At 43.8% G+C, this 21,553-nt stretch overlaps 2 protein-coding genes across 15 annotated transcripts; both read left to right on the forward strand.

The window, feature by feature from the left end:
• The first annotated feature begins 220 nt into the window (after positions 1-220).
• mki67 (marker of proliferation Ki-67) lies at positions 221-11,487 on the forward strand. 14 transcript variants are annotated; one of them, XM_080305179.1, is made up of 18 exons: positions 221-393; positions 956-1,058; positions 1,694-1,775; positions 1,951-2,066; positions 3,812-3,881; positions 4,006-4,081; positions 4,256-4,867; positions 4,978-5,210; positions 5,286-5,494; positions 5,540-5,620; positions 5,690-6,507; positions 6,808-6,923; positions 7,032-7,209; positions 7,300-7,443; positions 7,564-8,459; positions 8,645-8,693; positions 8,896-9,408; positions 9,563-11,487. In XM_080305179.1, the coding sequence occupies exons 2-18, from the start codon at positions 970-972 to the stop codon at positions 11,224-11,226; spliced, it is 5,946 nt and encodes a 1,981-aa protein (XP_080161305.1). In that variant the 5' UTR covers positions 221-393; positions 956-969; the 3' UTR covers positions 11,227-11,487. The 14 variants fall into 14 exon arrangements, with proteins under 14 accessions (XP_080161305.1, XP_080161297.1, XP_080161301.1 ...); XM_080305171.1 differs by having other exon boundaries at positions 5,286-5,857; positions 5,891-6,507; XM_080305175.1 differs by having other exon boundaries at positions 5,286-5,857; positions 5,927-6,507.
• Positions 11,488-12,038: 551 nt separating this feature from the next.
• On the forward strand, positions 12,039-21,323 carry tut1 (terminal uridylyl transferase 1, U6 snRNA-specific). Its single transcript, XM_026178909.2, has 10 exons — positions 12,039-12,263; positions 13,128-13,318; positions 13,418-13,624; positions 13,837-13,951; positions 14,063-14,190; positions 14,276-14,502; positions 14,596-14,705; positions 15,207-15,329; positions 19,709-19,801; positions 19,883-21,323. Exons 1-10 carry the CDS (start codon positions 12,188-12,190, stop codon positions 21,013-21,015), a joined length of 2,403 nt encoding a protein of 800 aa, XP_026034694.1. The 5' UTR covers positions 12,039-12,187; the 3' UTR covers positions 21,016-21,323.
• The last annotated feature ends 230 nt before the right edge of the window (positions 21,324-21,553 follow it).

The following is a 21,553-nucleotide window of genomic DNA, read 5'->3' on the forward strand; positions in this document are numbered from 1 at the left end:
GATGTGATATTGTTCCGCCAAATTTGTAAACAAAATAGTCCCTTTTGTCTAAACGCGAGTTCAATTTGATCAGAGCAAATACACAGTGCATGACAAACCTAGTATGACAAAATATTACACGCATTTCATTACAAAACACAAGTGAAGTCAAGTTTTAGTGGGGCGACCGAGTGCGTTTAAGTCTGGCGGATTGATATCACAACACTTCCCTGGACCAGGCGACGGACAACAAGGGACCGCTGTTGAAGGTTGCTTACGTTAGGTAGTCGTCGGCATGGCAGATTGTCGTTTTAACTTTAGGCTGATATGATCGTGTAGTTAAAGTCCTCGTTGTATCCTTGTCTATGTTTATGGATTTCCCAGGATTTCACGCATCTGCAAAGTGACTTTCAGGTGAGGATACGATAGTCCTAAACGACCGTTATATTAGAGTTTAATAAGTCGTGTAACACAAGTGGCGACCCGACATTAAGTTTTTTTAACGGTGGCGTTATAACGATACACGTTTTTTCTTTTTTTAACTAGAGAATGTAGTAAATGATAAAAAAACAATCAAACTTACAGCTAGCTATGTATTTCTGGCAAGACGAAAACTACAGTCGAGGCCACCATGCACGTGGGATACTGGGAAAACGTTTGCTAGCGCTTTACTGAGGAACAACGGTCCTGCTGGTTTGTAATAGAAATACAAAACAAATCTAGGATTAGATTAATCCTACATAGAGTTAAAAAGAAGTGTAGAATAAACTAAAACTACCTAAAATGTCATAAACCAAATTTAAAAAAAATAGCTAAATGTCATCGTTAGGTATGAATACAATGTTGCCGCCTAGTAAATGTCTTTCCTCGGCTTGGAACTACATTTAAATGCTATTTAACATTTAAAGTTTGATTGTCTAATGTGGATTTGACTGTGCCTTTCGCTGCTGACACTTGTGTTTCGTAATGTTCCCAGGTAACGTTGGGAAAATGCCGTTGCACGGTAAGATTGTCGTGATTAAGCGGAGTGGAGGAGATGGGACTGAATTTCCTCTGACTGCAGCATGTTTATTTGGAAGGTTGGTAGAGTTGGCCTTTGTTTACCTTCTGTTTTAATCCCACTTACAGTAGTGTTCATACATGTAAGACACCCTCGTGTACTACAGAAAACGCATACACTTCATCAATGTTTCTCATGTTGCGATTGTGATGGGCTATAAAAACTTTACTGTTAAGCTGTTGAAGTGAAGAAACTATGTTTGTTCTCATATACAGTAGACTTTACATTGTTAGATCAAAGCTCTCAAGAAAATCCACATCAGTTTTGCACCATCTGACCGGCTGTAGCTCAGGGAGGTAGAGCTGGTCACTTACTGATCGGAAGGTTGGTGGTTCGATCCCTGGCTCCTCCAGTCTGCATGTCAAGTATCCTTGGGCAAGATACTAACCCGAACTTGCTCTCCGATGGGTCCATCGGAGTATGAATGTCGTTAGAAAGCACTATGTATAAATAAAGTGCTTGTGAGAATGGGTATGATTGGGTGAATGAGGCATGTTGTATAGAGCGCTTTGAGTACTCCGTGAGAGTAGAAAAGCGCTCTATAAGAATCAGTCTTTCTTCATGAGCCTTTAAAGATCAGCTCCCAGTTACATGTAAATATGAAGAGGTTCCACTTATCATGCAGCTGAATGCCTTCTGCTTGTGACCTTACAGGAAGCCTGACTGTGATATTCGTATTCAGCTTCCTCAAGTCTCCAAGGAGCACTGCCGGATTGACTTGAATGAGAATAAAGAGGTAAGAAAATACAAGGAGTGTGACTGCTTTAATGGCCTTAGTTTGCCGATATTTAAAAAATGATTGCTGTGGGGAATGTTTGCTTAGATGCTGTGTAATCATGTAGTTGTGCTTCTGCTTTGAAATGTTTTCATTGTTCATGTGGTGTTTCTCTCTCGCTCTGTCTTTCTGCCAGGTCATTTTGACCAATTTAAGCTCAGCAAATCCAACGCTTGTCAATGGCGAGGTTTTGCAGCAGTCTGAGCGCTTGAAGCATGGAGATGTTATAACCATTATCGACCGTTCTTTCAGGTGAGTGTGGTCTGAAAGAAACATTTTAACAACCTTTTTTCACAAGCCGTTAGACAAACGCTGAGGTAAAGGGCATTCAAGTTGCGTGTGTTGTTGGAACAGAAGTCTAATCTCTGAAATGCAACCTGCAAAAAGTCAAGGATGTGAGGAACCCGCTGAAACCGAATGTAATGCTTAAGCCCAACAATAGAGATTGACAGACCACGTGACTTTCGCGCATTGCATGCCGGTAACTCGTGGCAAAACAATCCAAATACCTGCATCAAATGCAAACATTTGCAGCACCGCAAAACGTTCATTCTTCGGTTCCAATAAATTCTTGCTTTTTCTTTGCCCCCCAAAAAGGTATGCACAAAACGAAGGAGAACAATGCCGGTCCGTGCAAAGACAGACTTAATGAAAAGTCAAAGAAAAGGTACGAGGAAAAAAATCAAACCAGTGAAAGTGTTAGACCCTTACGAGCACACAGAGGGACAAAATACGTTAGCGTGTTGCCCAACTACACCACGCTCATATTTATAATTATACGGTTCTTTGAGTGCGTGCATACACTCGTGAAGTTTAGTAACTTCAGGTCACTGCAACAAGCCCAGGTACAGTTTACCGACGGATGGGTGCAGGACCTTGAAATGCACCGTGTAGAAAGTAAAGACCATCGTACATATCAAAAGTTTACCAGTCTCACAAATCGTCTTCATAAATACACATTCGCTAACAGTTTATTAATAGGACCTTTGAGCTCAACGGTAATTAATTAGTAGAAGAAATAATTTCTGGTTCATTACAGAAATGTAGCAGTGACAATAATATTGTATGCTGTAATCGTACTGGGCAATTAGTGATACAAAACAACAGTTTTGTCCTGTGAATAAAAGTATATGTTTTTGTCAGTGTACCATGGTAATAACAGAAGCGAAACGCAATATTGTGTCAGGACAATTTACTATTTATGCACAATAAATAAAGGAGCATAGCGCGACAATTTCTGTTCAGCGCCAGACTTGCTTGTAACCTATATCACCAATTATGTGATAAAAATGACGCATTAACTACAACAGCAGACTGACCTTTGTGGAAATGCTTGGAGCAGACTAACCTGTGAGCTGGTGTTCTGGGACGTTATATTTTGTCTTTGAATGGCTGCAATCCAGTCGCCTCTTTGTTACTTCGGAAACATGGCTCGAACAATTTCTCTTCAACGACGTAATCCGATAACAACCGATCTCTTTACCCGTCGGCTTTCCGTGGCTGTCATGCGACCGGCTATTGCAGTTAATAATACAACAGCTTCCTGCCATTTTTTGTGTTTCTTTTTATCGCTGTATAACTGATTTCAATTGAAAGCCTGCGTGCGCTAGTACCTCTTGCCACGAGTTCCCAGAATTTGCGGTTTTACCCCTGAGTGACGTCACATTTTCAATCTCTATACTAATATGAAATCTGTGTTGGCCGTTTCAGTTAACATGGTATTGGTTTGTTGGTTATTATTGCTAAATGCAAATTCAGGTGAGCAGCACTGGAGTTAATTTATTGTTTTTCATGTAGAGATAAAAATGAGATAATCTATCTTGTAGAAAAGTGGTGGGTAATTGGAATCTTCTGATGTGTTTAACATATTTTAAGAGCTCATAGATTATACTGCTTGCAGTGGAAATGAAACAGTCCTGTACTTAGTGTCTCCATGTTAGCATTGTCATGGTTACCCTAAAGGGCGTCTTCTATGTCTTTGCTTTTGATTATTTCAGGTTTGAGTATCCTCCGGCACAAACGCCAAAGAAGAGGTCTGCCATTGGAGGCAAACCTGAAACCCTCAAGGTAATTTTATTTATTTATTTTCCTTTTAAACCACTCTATTTCAGCCTTCCACAACTCTCTTAAAAAAGTTATTACCTTTCTAATAAATTGGATTGTTTTACTAATGGGGGCGTCTTATTCTTAGGTTCTTCAAGACCAGCAAGTGGGTGACACCCCTATTGTGGAAAAAGGAGAAAAGAGATTCTCTGAAGTGTCATCAGGTGTGATTTCTATTTAGAAACAGTCGTTTTTAGCAATGTAGCTATGTGAAGCAGCGTACACTTACTAAATATGTCTGAAAATAAGCAGACCCATGTAACCAAAGCTGTAAATGGTCTTGCAGAACAAGCAGCTAAACAGCCACTGACTGATTTGTTTTATTATTTTTTTTTAAGATACTTGTCTTAAAGATGGAGCCAGCCATGACAATATTCAGCGTTCCTTGGAGAAAACCGGAGAGTTGGAGTCCAAGGCAGATGATAGCCTGCTACAAGGCAAGAGCAACTCCCCCTTCAGCGACCTGTATCAAATGATCAAAAAATCTCTGGATGTCAAGACCCCTCGAAAATCTTGTGCCAGTCAGCTTGCAACGCCTTCCTCAAAGGTCGCCTCTCCAAAACCCAATTCGGTCAGAAAAGGTAGTGCCATTTTCACTGAGAGAAAAAGCACTCCTAAGAAAAGTGAAGTTCTAGCTGGACCTGGAAGTACAAACGGGGGAACCCCAGCGTCTGTGAGGAAGCAAGCGAAGGTTCCAGCTGCTGAGACGGCTGAACCCAGAGCAGAAAAGGCTGAAAATGGCAGCGTGATTGAAACGGCTTCACCTCGGAAAAGAGATGGCGCAACTCCTCAGAAGTTTACTGTAAATGAGGTTATTGAGCAAATTACAGCTGAAACACCCAAGTCGCCTGCGAGGAGGAGGAGTAAGGAAATGTCACCTGGCAAAACTCCAGTGACCAAGAACCAAGAAGAAAAAACAAAGGCATCACCCAGGAATTCAGCTGGAAAAGGTTTTCCTGCTCAAAATTGAATTATAATATTTCTGGGTGTGGCTGTATAATTGATATTGTACACTTCTGGTAGCTTGATACTAATGTACGAGCATATTTTGTTTTCATAGGAAAAGAAGTGTCCAAAAAACGCAAGAGTGGAGAACTCGGAGAAGACGTGCCCAAACAGCAAGCGAAGAGGAAACGCGTTTCCTTTGGAGGTTACCTGAGCCCAGAGCTGTTTGACAAACGGTTGCCTCCTGACTCTCCATTACGCAAGGGGGCTACCCCACGGAGGAGCTTGTCTCTCTTGAGACCCAAGCAGTCACTGCTTAGACGAGCATCCGTCATCGGCTTGCTAAAAGTAAGAATGGGCAGTTTAAAGTGACAGTATACTTGGAATGTTAAACACTTATTTAAAACATATTGTTTTCCATAGGAGGGCAGCCCACGTGCAAAAAGTCCTGCAAAAACAAAAACACCATCACCTAAGAAATCACCGAGCAAGAAAATGGCTTCTCCTAAGACTCCAACTTCTGGGAAGAAGTCTCCCAAATCCAGATCACCATCACCCAAGGCAGCATCTCCCGCGAAGAAGTCGCCCAAGTCCAGGTCCCCGTCTCCCGCGAAGAAGTCGCCCAAGTCCAGGTCCCCGTCTCCCGCGAAGAAGTCGCCCAAGTCGCCCAAGTCCAGGTCCCCGTCTCCCGCGAAGAAGTCGCCCAAGTCCAGGTCCCCGTCTCCCGCGAAGAAGTCGCCCAAGTCACCCAAGTCCAGGTCCCCGTCTCCTGCAAAGTCGCCCAAGTCCAGGTCCCCGTCTCCCGCGAAGAAGTCGCCCAAGTCCAGGTCCCCGTCTCCCGCGAAGAAGTCGCCCAAGTCACCCAAGTCCAGGTCCCCGTCTCCTGCAAAGTCGCCCAAGTCCAGGTCCCCGTCTCCCGCGAAGAAGTCGCCCAAGTCGCCCAAGTCCAGGTCCCCGTCTCCCGCGAAGAAGTCGCCCAAGTCACCCAAGTCCAGGTCCCCGTCTCCTGCAAAGTCGCCCAAGTCCAGGTCCCCGTCTCCCGCGAAGAAGTCGCCCAAGTCCAGGTCCCCGTCTCCCGCGAAGAAGTCGCCCAAGTCACCCAAGTCCAGGTCCCCGTCTCCCAAAGCAGCTTCTCCTACCAATAAATCACCCAAATCTAGATCTGCTTCTCCTAAAGCAACCGCGAATAAATCACCAAAATCCAAGAGCCCATCTCCTGCAAGAGGAAGATCTCCTCCTAAAGTGGAAACTCCTAAAACCAATGAACAGCAGAAAACTCAACGCAGGGCTTCAGCCCCAGGGCAGATTCCCCACGAGCAAGTTCCTGCTGGAAAAAGAAGGGCAACTGTGGGTTTGCCTGGTACTTCTCTGGAAAGTGTCCCTACTGTCGTCCTTACACCAGCTAAAACTCCCACTAATTCAGGAGTTCAGACCCCCACAGTCAAGGGGCGATTTTCTGTGTCACAAATTAGTACACCCTCTCCAATAGCTGAAGCCGACAAGGTCACTGACCAGGTTCTTTTGCCCACCGTCACCCCTAAAACACACAAGGGAAGGAAAAGCACCTCGCAGAAGACTCCAGGTGCTGCGAAGAGTGCAGTAAAGATGCACAGAAGAAGTGGCATTTCAAGAGCATCTATAAAAGGTATGATAAGTGCTGAAATGTTTGATAGCTGGTTTCAACTCTTGGTTTTTGTTCCCAGCACTAGAAATCTGTCAGTTCCAGTCAGAATGAAGGTCATTAGTGGGAGTAGCTGAAAGCTACTTGTTTTACTCATTTTCTTTTTATCATCTTTAAAAATGTAAATTTAATTTAATCTTTCAAAGCTGTTTATAATTAATTAATGCAGTTGTTGTGGAAAAAGAAATCTGATGATCACGATGAGAATGAGAAGATTAATTTTGTGTGTTTTCTTTCTTTCTTTTTTCTCTCATGTCCATCCAGTCTCCAATCCTTGGGCGCACATTGTGAAATTTGGTCAACCTAAGGCTCAAGTTGTTGCTCCACTTAAAAAAACCATTGGCCAAAAGCCTAAGAAGAGAGCAGTGCCCAAACCACAGGTACATATTGTACCAAGTACAGTTATGTTTTATGTTTATGCGTCTGTTGTTCTGAATCTTTATAATGATCTTTATCAAATCTACTTGTCTTTCCAAAACACCAATCAGACACCTGCCAGAAATCTGAAGGGCTACGTGAGCACTGGACATGCAGACTCGCCCGCCACCATTGTTGTTGGTAGAGCACACAGACAGACCGTTGTGCAGCCAACTGGTGCTGCACCAAGAGTGGTCACCAATGTTGCACTCTTCAAAAAGAACATGAAAATGGATGAAGACTTGACTGGTAAGCACCTCTCCTTCATCCGCAGCAGGTGGTGAAACTTGTGGCCAATTTCAGTTTTGTGCCTTCTTACATTGTGCTGTTTGATTTCAGGTATTTCTGAAATGTTTAAAACTCCTGTAAACGAAAGGAAGCGGAAGTCTTTAATCGATGATAACAGCGTCACAAAGACACCAGCTGGAGGTCAGAGCGCATCTGTGATGGAGCCATCTGTGCTGAGCACACCAGAGGAACCAGGTAAGCTGTGTATTTGTGGTGTTTTGATTGGTAGTGAATCTTGAGTTCTGCATAGTCCAAATAAGCTGGCTGGGACATTAAATTGTTATAAAGGAAAACAAAAATATGACTTATTTACAGGTGAGATGATAGTATCTCCGCTGAGTGTTACATCTGCAGTAAAAGGCAGAAGATACAACAATGAGGCAGTCCAACGCCTCCTTGATGAAGATCAAGACGCCACCTTCATCGGCCAGATTCAGTCAGAGTCAAGTGAACGGCAGAATGCAGATTTGCAGGTGTCCACTGTAACAACTCCCAAACTGAGGCCAGAATTACCAGATTCTCTGACCGGAGTTAAGAGGATCATGAAAACGCCAAAACAGAAGGCTGAGCCTGTTGAAGATTTGAGAGGGAAGCTGTTGAAAACTCCAAAACAGAAGCCTGAAAAACAGGAGTGCCTCACTGGAGTCAAGAGGATCATGAAGACTCCGAGACAGAAAGCCGAACCTTTAGAGGACATCAGAGGGAATCTTCTGAAGACTCCCAAACAGAAGCCTGAACAGCAAGAGTGCTTCACTGGGGTTAAGAGAATATTTAGAACTCCAAAGGAGAAGGCTGAACCGCTTGAAGACCTTCAAGGGAAGATTCTGAAGACCCCCGAAGTCCCAGAAGCTGGTGATGCCAGTTTGGGTGGTGGTAAGGAGCTTCTGCAGACGCCAGCACAGTTGCAAGAATCTGACGCAAAAGGCATGAAAACTCCAAAAAGCTCTCCAGTGGTTCACCTCACTGGAGTCAAGAGAGTGATGAAGACACCTGTGGAGAAAGGTGCTCCTGTCGAAGATGTGGTTGGCGTGAAGAGGCTCATGAGAACTCCCAGACAGAAAGGCGAACCTGTTGAGGCGAATTTCGGGCTCAAGAGACTCATGAAGTCGCCAAGGCTGAGGGGTAATGCTCCAGTGGAGGACTTCGAGGGACTTCAAGAACTTATGGAGGAGCCACTGACTGAGCCCACAGTACAACCAGAGGCAAAGGAGGTAATGCATTCAGTATTCATACAAAATACATGCCCACCAAAAAAGTCTGAACATCTGTCTGTTACTGAGTTAACTCTTATCAATGCCATTGCCTCTAATCCCTGGTTTTAGAAAGTTGTTTGGTGTGCATGGTTTAGTTTTCTAACAAGACCTCATTGTCCAAATTGGTTTTGTTCTATTTTTAGCAGGGTGAAGCTCAGATGTCTCTCGACAGCAGTGCAAACGTGGTAAAAGGTGGGTTAGGTTAACTAAAACTGTTAAATGTTTGTTCTTGGGAGCGTGGACTTGAAAAGGGTTTGATCAGTGTGACTTTCTTTTGTAATGTTGTCAAAACATATCAGCCTCCACACAGATTCAGCGTTAAACTGTTTCTTTCCCCCCTCTCTCTCTCTCCTTTTGGATGATGATGATGATGATGATGATAATAAAACATCAGATGCCATGGAAACGGTCTCTCAGGCAGATGCAGTACTTCTTGAGGAAGCTGAGGTGAAGACTGCTGTGAATGCAGATCCTGCACATGAGAAGAAATCTGTACGAGGCAGAAGGGCAAAAACGGTGGAATCTAAAGCAGCTGAGGATAAACAGGAAGAGCCTGTAATCCCTGCTCCATCCAGAGGAAGAAGAGGAAAGAAAACTGAAGCTACAGCACCACCTGCTGTTAGACAGACAAGAGGCAGAAATGCGAAGACAGCTGTTGAGCTGTCAGCAGAAGAGAATCACCTTCCTTCTCCCAAAGTTGCTCCTAAGCCAAAAAGGGGTAGAAGTGCACAGCAGTCTTCTGATGAGCCTGAAGTTGCTGCTGAAGCTGAGCGTGTTCAGAGCCACCCACTTGATGTTGAGGAGAAAGCAAATGAAAGTGCTGTGCCCAAGCGAGGAAGAAGAGCTAAGCAACCCAAAAAGTCACAGCAACGAAATGCAACTGAGGATGTTCCCCAAGATACACCAGGTATAACACTTTAGATTATTTAGTGCCTTCTCTTAGGAAGTATAACTAATAACTGAGCATGTTGCATTATGTTATTTCATTTTTATCATATGTATGTTTATAATTTATGTATAATTTTCTCCCCCTTGTTTTATCTTGCTCTTGTTTAAATTAGATGCAAATGTAGCCTGCAGTGACCAGCCTGAGGTGTTGCCAGGCAGAGCTGATGAAAACAAATCTGATGCCATGGAAACTGTTGTCCAAGCACGTCAAGCTGAAAGCTTACTTCACGTGCAGACACCAGCTTCAGTTCAGAAGAAATCTGTCCGAGGCAGAAGAGCAAAACAGGCCGAATCTGAAGAACTTGAAGATAAAAAAGAGGCAGCTGAAATTGCTGAAGATCCCATTGTGCCTACTCCAGCGAGAGGAGAAAGAAGAGGGAAGAAAATGGAAGCTGTAGCGCCACCTGCAGCTAGACACACAAAAAGAGGCAGAAATGCAAAGTCTCAGGAGAGCACCTCTGAGACCTCCGCTGATGCCAGTGCCCAAGCGTCTCTGATAAACACCAGTCTGTCTGCACTCCAGACAGAAGAAGCTGTTGTTAAGCCAGTCAGAGGGAGGAGAGCAAAACAAACACCTGTTAAGCCAGCTCAACCAGAGCCTGAAACGGTTGAAACAGCAAGTGGGGAACAGAGCCAAGTGGAAAACTCTGAGCCTCAGAAGACCACTCTTCCCACTGCTGGAAAACCACGAAGAGGGAGAAAGGCAAGACAGGATACCGCTGAACAGAATGAGGTGACAGAAGAGGTGGTCAAGCAGGCAGCAGTGGAGACGAATGAGCAGTCTCAGCCTCCAGCCAGAGTAAAGAGGGGCAGAAATGCCAAACAGGATGAAGAAAAGATGAATGAGCCTGCTAAAAAAATAAAACTAACAAGAAAGTCTGAGGAGGCCCAAACGGAATTAACAGAAGCCCAAACTGTTAAAATGGTCATTTCAGAAACAACAGAACCAGCCCAGATAAGCGAACAGGCCAGTGTGGCCACGAAGCCCAGAAGAGGAGGGCGGAAAGCAAAACAAGACACAGAGAGTGTGGAATCCATTGAGGTCCAAGAGGTCCCTGTTCTCAGCACAGAAAATAAACCCAAACGAGGCAGGAGGGGAAAACCAGCTGCCGAAGAAACTAAAGCCACTGCCGAAAGTCCTGAACACAAGCCGAAGGCTGAGGAGGCGAAAAACGCTGAGCCACTTTCCTCGTCTATGAAAACTAGCAGGTCAAGGGGAGTGAGGGCTTCTGCTAAATGTGAGACTTCACAAGCCATTCCAGCCAAGAGAGCCCGCAGAGGTACAACTGTTTCTCCTGAGGAGGTCAGCACAGAATCCACAGTTTTGGTTTCCGAGCCTGCTCCCACGTCAGTGGAACCAGCAAGAAAGGGAAGACGGGGAGCATTCAAGTCCACAACAGAAGAGCCTACGACGACTACTGATCAGAAGAATCCTGAAGCTGTTGAGAGCAACGCAAAGATGCCCAAAAGATGCGTTAAGTGGAAATCACACTTGGAAGTCTTTGAGATTCCAAAGGCGACACCTGTAAAAGCAGCGCGAGGTAAGAAGTCTAAAGCTGCAGACCAAGTCAACAGTGAAAGCAAAAATGTGTCAAATGATGCCAACAAAACTGAAGAGGAGGATCTCTCAGATAAAGCTGTTGACAGTAGACCTGTTAAGAGAGTCGGACGAGGGGCGAAGACTGCTGCCAAAGTGGAACCTGCAAACAACCCAGAGAAAAACGTTGAAGCCAAAACGCAGCCTAAAACCCGCAGAGGAAGATCAGCAAACAAATAGATGTATTTGTACACATCAGTACCTTTTTAATGATAATCTATTTTTGTACTTGTGGCTTTTTTTCTCTCTCTCTCTCTCTTTTTTTTTTAAGATTGTAATGCTTTGTAGTCCATAGTTTTATAGTGAAAAAGCTTTGCCTGAGTTCAGCAGGGAATCTTTGTTTTTAATCATTTGGTGTCAAGCTGTATTATTCTTCACTGATTCTGCAAATACTTTATGGTTCAAAAAATTGGTTATTAAATTTTTTTCTACATTAGAAAATGTGTGGAAATTGTTTTTATTTTATTAAAAAATGTTTAAATCACAATTTTTGAATGCATCTACATATTGGGTTCAGCTGGTAAATAGATGATCAGGTTAGAAGTAAACACAGTTTATAACTCAAATAGTTATTAGTGTAATAGAATTAGTGATAAAGAAAATAATAGTATGTTTAGCCTGTTATCATAGTGGGCTTTGTGACAATGTTTTAATTAAATGTGTCCTGAGACCTCTGCTGTAACTACCTCAGAGGTTGTAATTTAAGCTCTATTCTGCAGTAGGTTTACAGTTCACCTTAAGTGAAAGGCTTAAAGGTTTCAAGCTGAAATAAATTGGCTTTAAAATGATGCATTTTATAATTCTACTTTAGAGACCTCAAGTGAAATTGGACAAATTTTAAAAAATTTCTTTTTTTTTTTAAATTAATGTTAGCGTTTCTCTATGGCCTCAATGCCACCCCTTTATAAATAAACTTCCATAGACTATGCCTGCTACAGTGAGTGCTCTAGTTCAAAAGCTAAGAGGAACTGTATGATTAAAAACATGGGAGCAACCCGGACGGAGTTTGGTGACGGACTGAAAGCAAACGCGGAGTCGACGCTGGAGGGAGATTTGAGGCGCGTGGAAGGTTGTTGGCCTCAAACTTGGCTAGCGATTTTTGTGCTTCCTGCGTTTGTCGTTATAACTTATTCTTTACATCATGTCAGAGGACATTGACATAAAAACAACGCCGAGAGGGTTTCAGTGCACCCTGTGCAACGTCAATTTATCCAACTGTAAGTAACGGAAGCTAACTCAACCATATACGAGTCTGTTGAAGTGCTGTGAATGTAATAGTTTCTTTAATTTACAGATAACTAATAAAACTGCGGCTACAGTTTGAACGTTGCAGTCATTTCCGTCATAAGTTTAATGAGTGTTACCGCACTTTGCAAACTACACATACATTACTAAGTTATGTCTGCTTTATTTTCCGTAGCTTTAAAGTTTAACATTACTCAGAAAATTCGTAATTTTTTCTACAACACTGCAAAAGTCTTGATCCGAAGGATTATAGTTTCCTTCCAAGCAGCCAGACGTTCTTGCCATGTTGTAAAGTGTTGTTGCGCACTAGTTCTCCAGCCTCAAGGTTTTGTTTGTTTTGTTTTGTTTTTTTGACATGGACTGTTTTTCACTCATTTACAGTCCAGTCGTTTTACCTGACCATATTCAGAGTAATCTTTTGGTTATTATGCCGGTTAACGCATACCTTTGGCTCATTCAAAAATAAAAAAATAAACCATCTTTAAATTGTATATTTGGGCATTTTGTTACTAGCAGCATGCTGCAAAAATATATATTTTGTTCACATTTCTTTAGTTGAGTCTATGAAAACTGCCAAAGATAACACAATTTAAAAGGCACAAAATAATAAACAAGATGATTCTTAAAAAGCTATTAACCAGCACAGTGTGTCCTTAAAAAATGTCAGGCTTAAAAAAACACCCACTTATCTGTAGCAGATGTTCAATGTCTCAAAGTTAAAAAAATAAAATAAAATAAAAATACAGCAAACACTTGGCACAGGACCTGAGAGATGCATCTGCCCCGTTCCAGAGCCCGTACCTGAACTTTACTGAAGCATTATTTTTGTCCTACAGCGGCAAGTTTGGATCAGCATCTGAAAGGGAAGAAGCATCAGACACTGAGTGGCGTGCGCGCCACTAGAAAGACCCAGGAAGACCACAGCGTGTTCGTTGGTGGCATCAATCCTGAGATCTCCCAAACTGACTTAGCGGAGTATTTTCAGCAGTTTGGGTCAGTCGCAGATGTCATCATTGACAAAGACAAGGTCAGACAACTATACCCGATCCAGATGTGCACAGTCTTAAAGCAACCCCAAATTACTGCATTTCTATTAAAGCATGACTTTATCCCTTTGCGCTCACAGGGTGTGTATGCCATCGTGCAATTCAGCGAGACAGACAGCATCCAAGCAGCTCTGTCCTGTATTGAGCATAAGCTGAAAGGCCTGAAGCTGCGCGTCAAACCTCGGGAAAAGAAGAATTTCAAGTTGATTCCCAAGAAGAAGAACGATCCCGAGAACCTCCAACAAGTTCTTGACTGCCTTAAACCCGACTTGTGTCAGTTGGTGTCTGTAAGCATCCTCTTTTAAACTTTGCTAAAATGTGTGTGTCTTTAAAAAATGACAAATACACTTTGCTTGTGGAGCAATGAAACTCTCGACTCTGCTAATAGACAAGTTTAGTGTAATCGAAAATATGCAGCTTTGAGAATAGACTAGACGAGCTTATAACATATATGTTTGTTAACAAAGGGACTACGGTGTTGCCCTTTGTTCCCCTCTAGGTGAACGCCCAGATGCAGCATGTTGTTGAGCAATTTCAGCTGGGAGAAAATGAAAAGAATGCCCGAAGCTTGCTGGTTCAACTCATGCAGGAGATTTTTGTAGAGTTTTTCCCAGGTGATCTTTGTAAATACCCGTACACAGGTCTTGCATGCATATTGGTGAGGGGAAAAGAGCAGAAGGAAATGTTTTTCTAACTTTTGTGGCCATATGTTGGGTGGTTTGCAGACAGCCAGATTCTCCCATTTGGTTCATCTGTCAACACGTTTGGCATCCATTCATGTGACCTGGACCTGTTCTTAGACCTAGAACATACCAAGGTGTTCCAGGCTCATGCCAAGTCAACCACAGAACAGGTTCGATGCGCACATTTGGTCACATAATATCACACATGTAGCTCGATAAAGAAGACGCCTTTGGTGAGATTCCCTCTTTCTTCAGCCAGGGGAAGGCGTGTCAGACGATGGGCGGTCTGAGGACTCTATACTGTCTGATATCGACCTGTCCACAGCCGCTCCAGCTGAGGTTCTCGACCTCGTGGCGATGATCCTGAAACGCTGCGTCCCCAGCGTGCATAAAGTCCACGTGGTCAGCAGCGCTCGTCTCCCCGTTGTCAAATTCCATCACCGTGAGCTTAACCTGCAGGGGGACATCACCATTAATAACAGGTTGGTGAGCGAATGCAATATTGTGCAGCATCTGCTGTCTTCAGCTCTGTTTTTATTTTATCTGTGAGCGTAACAGCTGTTTTTCCTCACTAGACTAGCAGTAAGAAACACCCGCTTCCTCCAGCTGTGCTCAGGGATTGATGAAAGGCTGAGGCCTCTTGTGTACACGATCCGGTACTGGGCCAAGCAGAAGCAGCTTGCCGGTAAGACGCAGCAACTTAAAACAAGATCATTGAAACGGATGCCCGTGTTTCAGTTTCCTCTGTATTTTAGGTGGTTATTTCATTTTCTGGTCAACAGATGTCAGTAGAACTTCACTGCCTCTTAGATCACTGATGCGAGAAGAGTGATTTTACAATTTTATTACCTTGTTATGATGAAATAAGACGACACAAACAGCTTTTTTTCTTGTATTGCCAGTGTCGACTCATATTAAAATCTTAATGAATGTTGCTCACTGACACTACTAATTGCCTTTCTGGTGATTACCTTTACTCTTGAGCCATGGTTCTTCTATTCCAGTTGTCACAGCAGCACAACAGTTATTCGGGTTTATTAGTGAACTGTAATGATGTTATGGCTGCGTGAGTCACCGTCAGTCCGAGTGCGTAAACAAACGGGTGACAAAACCCCCCAAAAAAACTTGTGGCTGTGTTCTGATTCGTTTCTTCTTCTTACTAATGCTGTCACATTGTGGTGTGTAGGTAATCCCAGTGGTGCCGGTCCCCTTCTGAACAACTACGCTCTCACGCTGCTGATCATCTTCTTCTTGCAAAACTGTGAGCCTGCTGTCCTCCCTACAGTGGATCAGCTCAAAGACTTGGCCTGTAAGTGCTGCATTGCTTCTACACTTCACACAAGGACATTTTTGTATACTTAACCAACTAAATACAGTACTGTGCAAAAGTTTTGAGCCACCCCTCATTTCTTTATATTTTGCTTCCAAGGAGCCAGACTTGCTAATCATTTTTAAAGTGGTTTTGAGCAATAGTTCTCTGGGCTTTCTTAAGGTCTTTCAAAGCTCTTCCTTGGGCATTGGCTGCTTTTTTAAATCCTCTTCAATCCAGTTGTTGTGCCTGACAAATATCAGAGGAATGTTTCTTTGTTTATTAAGTCACTTAGAACTGAGCTGTGAGTCATCCAAGGATGAAAAAGGCACCTAATTCAAAGCAAGAACCTGTGTTGTGTCTACACATAACAAGCAACTAAGCAATTTTTAAATTTAGGCACTTTGTTACTAGCAGCCTGTCACAAAAACACATAATCTGTTCTCTTTTTATTTAGTTGAATCTATGAAAAATGCCAAAGATAACACTGTTTAATAGGAACAAAAATGAACAGAATATTAATTTTAAAGCCTGGTTTATCTCTGCACAGTGTTTGCTTAGAAAATGAGCAGACTGGACAAGGGGGGGCAAAAGAAGAAGTGGAAGGCCTAAAAAACTATCTATAGCGGATGAACAGTATCTGAAGTCGTTAAGAAAAAAATCCAGCAAAGTTCTGACACAGGATGTGAGAGATGCACCTGACCAGTTAATCTGCCTACTGTTCACTGAAGCCTCATGAGAAATGGTCTCAGTAGAAGGGTGGCTGTCAAGAAGCCATTATTAAGAAGGAGGCACAGGGAGAAAGAACTGGGCTGAAAACCAGTGGCAATGGGTCTGATGGAGTGATGAATCCAAATGAAAAATTTTGGTTAATATCATCATTAATATGCACGGAGGTTGGTAGAGGTAGAACAGTGAGTATTTAGTGATCGTCAGAGGTGGCCAGTTAATTTACCCAAGGGTCCACATGAGGTGCTTTTGTGGGTGCACCAATAAGCTGAACTCAGTTCTGCTCAGTGTTAATTTTATGTGATTTTCTGGGAAATCACAAAGCTGGTCCTGACGGCTGCATACCTAGATTTGTACAGCTCAGTGAAAAAGGCTTTTTTGCAGCTTGGCTAACAAAGCTTTAGATATCTGTTCTGCTCATTCAAGTTCTTATATTTCTTTCTTCAAACTGTAGTAATTAAACAGCAATCTGCTTTCCCCAAGCTGAACACGCGGCTTTACCTCTGACTTAAGTAAAAAAAAAACTACTTGTCTTTTTCTCAGTCTATTTTTGTTTTGTTTTTTGTAGCTAACAGACATTTTTTGGGACTAGCAAACACACCTCGTAAATGTTAGTTCCAATGTATATGTCCTTCAAGAAGCTTGGAGAACGATTCCTGAAGAATGCTTCAGGAAGAGAAAAAATATATTCTCGTGTATATATTTCCATTTTGATGTTCGGGGGGTTTTTGTCCTAGGGAGAGTCAAACTGTTAATGGCTCCTTCAGCGGCTCACGACCCCTTAAGATTTCTTTTTGTACCAAAACACAGGTTAAGAACATTGAGACAATCTTTGACAAAAATGAGAAATTTGACAAAGGAATAGATCAAGAGCTCAGAAACAAAATCCTTCTGATCTGGAAAGGATTATGCATGTCTTTGTTACACATAAACTGGACTACTGTAATGAACTATATGCTGAAGTTAATCAATCATCCCTTGCCTGTTTACTATTAGTCCAAAACGCTGCAGCTGCTGATTACTGAGTAGGACGAAAAAGCGAGGTCACGTTCCTCCAGCGGTGGCAGCTTTGGCTCTGGTGCATTACAGAGTCCAGTATAAAGTGGCACAGTTTGTTGTCTCGTGTTGGATACGCTCCCTGGAGATCTTTAAGGTTTGCTTCTCAATCACTCTGTGGTTGAAGTTTATTTCCAGAGAAGGCATCTCCAGCTGCCTCTCTCTTCCCGCTCCACCACAACCACCCACACATGCAGGGCCTTGGAGTAGGGGTATGTCACCAGGGTGCAGAGGAGGCTACCCCCCCCCCCCCCCCCCCCCCCCTCTGTCCCCTTCTGGCTGCCTCTGCCTCAATTTTATCCCACAACTTAGACATTCACATTATTCACACTCTCATTACACATACATATAGGATCTTGGGGGTGGGCACAATCACGGAGTCCAAATTACCATCAGGGTGTACACCTCACCCCTGGCATCGTTGCCCACCTCTCAATTTTAAATACACTTAGACATTGAGGGCTATCAGGAGGGACCATGCGCTTACCTGCTGCTCTCTGGCAGGTAGCTCCATGCCCTCCTGGGTTTTAATTGCACCTTAGAACACACATGCATCAACATTACAATGAGCGGGTGGAGGGAGGTTTGGAGTCTTCTCCCACCCCCATTCTCTGCGGCCTGCTGGAGCGGGAGGGCTAGGTGGAGTTGGCCGTCCGACTGCGGTCTGGAGTGTGGGGCCTCCCTGCTGCTACGGAGTCAGGGTGGTCTGCCTCCCCCCACCGCAGGGAAAAGGGTAACACCACCTGGGTCTGGGTGCAGTTCCCCCCTCCAGGGGCAAGGGTACCTAGACCCGGTTTGTAGAGTACGCTTGGGGAGTGTGATTGTGTGTACAGCGTCTCTTTATGTCTGTCTCCACGTTGGTTGAGTGTGGAGTGAGTGCATATGAGAGCATGAGGGGGGGAATGGATGTTTGTGTCTGTGTGTGCCTGTATATCTGTGTCTATATGTCAGGTTGGGTATCAGACGCCACCTCTCTGGGGACACCTCAGGCCCTCCAAGGTTTGGAGGCCTATCTCCACCCACCACCACTTCCCCTGCCGGTGGCGGACTCCCTCAGGTGTCGGTGCGTTGGTGGTTCTTTGTGTCTGGGGGTGGGCGTCCGGGTACACACCGGCTCACTCCTTGGCGGCCGCTTATCGGGGCCTGGAGCCTGGGGCTCGCTCGGGCCCCTTTGGGGGTGGGGTGCCCCCGGCCTCTCGGCCTGGGGCTCGGTCACTCAGGCACAGCTGGCGGCCGGCGGAGCTCACAGGCGCGTCACTGCAACTCCCCCTGACTTCTGCTCCGCGGCTGCTGAGTGAACCCTCATCTGGGACTCTCCTCAGCTCTTACTGGAACAGTGGCGCGGCTGCCCCTCTGTTGGTCTTCCATGGTTTCTTGTGTTCTGGGGGCCTCTGGATGTCTGGAGTTTTGATCTCCTCCATACCTGCTTCACACCCTGGAGGACGGGGCTGTGGCCCCCCCACACTCCCTAGCAGATCGTTACATGGAGAAACCTTTGGAATGCAAGCACGCTGATCCACACAGGTATGCACACAGGTGTACACACGGGTGTTCACAGCTCGTAGACCCAAATTACACCTTTCTTGGCTGCTACTTCGAAGCACATCTGTCCTGCGTGCTGCACAACAACATTGAATATTTAGTATTTACTGCTGTTTACACTTAGCTAGATTAATGCGATGGTGTTGTGTTTAGTATGTTGCTTTGTTTTTTTTGTTTTTTTGTTTTTTTTTGCTTGTTTTCTATTCTTCTCTCAACAGGTGATCCAGGAGATTTTTATTTTTTTTCTCCCCCCCTTTCTCACTGTCCCTCTCCCCTTCTGTTTTTCCTTTCCTTCCTCTTTCTTTCTCCCTTTCCTATCCCTCACTCATGTCTGTCCCGTCTGTAACATCTGAAAATAAAATATAATAAATAATAAAAACAAAGATCGACCAAATGGACCAATACGGCAATGCCACGATGATCCATTTGGCAAAGTAAATCCATTGGGTATCCTTGTTGGTCTTCAGACAACAATTCTGATGGCTAAAGAACCAAATGGGACAGGCGGAGAAAAAAAAAAAAGAAGTTGCAGTTGCACCAAAAATTATGGGATGACCTCCCAAATGACCTCAGTGGCTGTTTTTAAATCTAAAATAAAGACACAGCTTTTCTGTTATGCTTTTGGAAACTTTGCCGGACCTCTGTTTTGATGATTGATTACTGTTTGGTTTTTCATGTAAACCCTGTGAATGCGTGTCTGTTTATTCGAATTTATTTTAGTGTAAAGCACTTTGGTGTCAAATATGCTATATAAATAAATTTTTCTTCCTTAAACTACTGTTTAGTTTGAATTCCCTCAACTCTCATCACTTGCACTGAGGAACAAATCTGAGTGTATGAGCACCGAGAGTTACCTGACCCTACTTTTACAATTAACTGTTTAATTTAAAGAAAAACTTTAATAAAAAACAAAATACTTCTTAATATATTTTGTCTTGCAGACAGACTAAAATGACCGTTTCTATTAAAGGTAACTTAGATAATGTATACTGTGACTTTAGCTTATGTATTAACTGTTTAACCTGTGTTAATAATTATTAACTTGATTGCAGGTGAGGAGGAAGAGTGTGTGATTGAAGGCTGGAACTGCACCTTCCCCAGTCAGCCAATTGCTGTTCCCCCCAGCAAGAACACTCAGCAGCTCTGTAAGTTAAAGTTAAAATGTAAAGAAAGAAATGTGTTAGTCAGAGATTTGCTCGCTCTAAACAAATCGTTTCTCTGTCCAGGTACCCTGCTGGCTGCCTTCTTCTCCTTTTATGCCAAGTTTGATTTTGCAAGTAGTGTTATATCTGTTAGGGAGGGCCGTTCATTTCCAATCACAGATTTCCTCAGTCAGAATAAAGAGGACGATGCTTTGCAAGAGGACCAGTCCACCAAGGCCCATCAGCAACGTCCCAAACTTGGCCCCCTAAACCTCTTAGACCCCTTTGAGCTTTCCCACAATGTAGCAGGAAACCTGAATGAACGGTGTCAGCGCAGCTTTCAGAGGGAGTGCCAAGAGGCTGAGAAGTACTGCCGCAGCCTGCAGTATCAGCGAAAATCTACTAAGGGGAAACCGTGGGGCCTGGTGCGCTTATTTAGCCCACATGGGGAAGCGACACCGTGCAAAACAGAGCAGCTGACCATCAGTATCCCGTTCAAGTCGGCCTCGCTCCCAGAACGACTGCGCGACGAACTGCACGCAGCGGGAGACGGTTTCCGGCTGCTGTGGTTTCAGAGAGTTTGCTCTGCTGTGGAGGAAGTACTGAAAAACATTCTCAAGTGTCACCTCGCTCCCTCTAAAGATGCTGTATTTGGCGAGGACTCGTCCATTTCTGCTGAGGAAATGGAAACTACACAAGCTTCTGTCACATCGTCACTCAGTGACAGCTTTGACGGTGCTGAAGCCCAAATCGAAGCCAGCCCTCTGGGTACAGTTGTTATCGGTGGCAAGAGGCCGCTGTCTTCTGGCAGTGATGCTTCGGTGTCGCCGCAAGGCAAAAAGCCAAGAATGGCGAGACGAGGGAAGCCTGAGCTCCTGGCATGGATGTGCATGCAAAAACACGTAGTGTGGGCGGGCAGGAGGAAAGTGAAACGGGAGCTGATCAAAGATGCTGACTCGAGGCCAGAGGGCAGCTGTGTGGAGCTGGAGTCCCAGGTTACGGCTTTCATCATTGAAAAAGAGCCAGAGCTCAAGGAACCCCTGGAGTTTAATGTTCAGCCCCAGATGCTGGGAGGAACAGAAAGCACAAGGGCAGTGCTCAAGTTAGAGCCGAGCAGCGACAAGACAGGAGTGTTTCAAGACTTCTTTCATTTCCTGGAAGCTTTCTTACCCAAGATGGTAGAGACATTGTTAGAAAAAGAAGAGGCTAGTGCTTAAAAGGCAATATGTTTCCCTAAATGAAAGATTTTTTTTGTATTAGTTATGAAAAAAAGATGCAGTAAATGCTGTGTAAATGAATCATTAAAAAAAGGGACAAACAGCTGTCTATTATATGTTTTTAATGGTTTTCATTCATACTGTACGTTTGTACTTCTGAGTTCTTGAATATTTCACATTTGAGGTTCTGATTGGCCCATTTTTAAGTTTAACGTGACTTAGTTTTACTGTCTTATTTTTAAAGTCATTCTGTTTGGTTTAACAGCTCCACATCTTGTTTTCAGCTGAATAAAGTCCTTTTGTAAAAACTCTTCCTCTCAACACTTTCTTTTACATAAAGAGTTGTAAAGTGTAACAAATTTGCAAAAATAGAGTTGTTTGTTTCACGGTTTTCCAGAAAGAAGCCGTTGGGCGAAGCTTTCTTTTTTTCTGTTTCCCTCGTCGGCTCTGTGCTCATATGACTTAGACAGATGAGAGTAATTATTCAGGCAGGCAGTCTTCTTTATTACAGCAGGACAAGGTGGAGCTGAGGGATGCA

The sequence above is a fragment of the Astatotilapia calliptera genome, chromosome 8, assembly GCF_964374335.1.
Source record: "Astatotilapia calliptera chromosome 8, fAstCal68.1, whole genome shotgun sequence".
NCBI lineage: Eukaryota > Metazoa > Chordata > Actinopteri > Cichliformes > Cichlidae > Astatotilapia > Astatotilapia calliptera.

Coding starts and splice junctions, on each gene's coding strand:
- mki67 (XM_026178897.2), top strand. CDS start 970: ATGCCGTTGCACGGTAAGATTGTCGTGATTAAGCGGAGTGGAGGAGAT. Junction 3,882..4,005: donor GCAAACCTGAAACCCTCAAG/GTAATTTTATTT, acceptor TCTTATTCTTAG/GTTCTTCAAGACCAGCAAGT. Junction 4,082..4,255: donor ATTCTCTGAAGTGTCATCAG/GTGTGATTTCTA, acceptor TTTTTTTTTAAG/ATACTTGTCTTAAAGATGGA.
- tut1 (XM_026178909.2), top strand. CDS start 12,188: ATGTCAGAGGACATTGACATAAAAACAACGCCGAGAGGGTTTCAGTGC. Junction 13,625..13,836: donor ACTTGTGTCAGTTGGTGTCT/GTAAGCATCCTC, acceptor GTTCCCCTCTAG/GTGAACGCCCAGATGCAGCA. Junction 14,503..14,595: donor GACATCACCATTAATAACAG/GTTGGTGAGCGA, acceptor TTTCCTCACTAG/ACTAGCAGTAAGAAACACCC.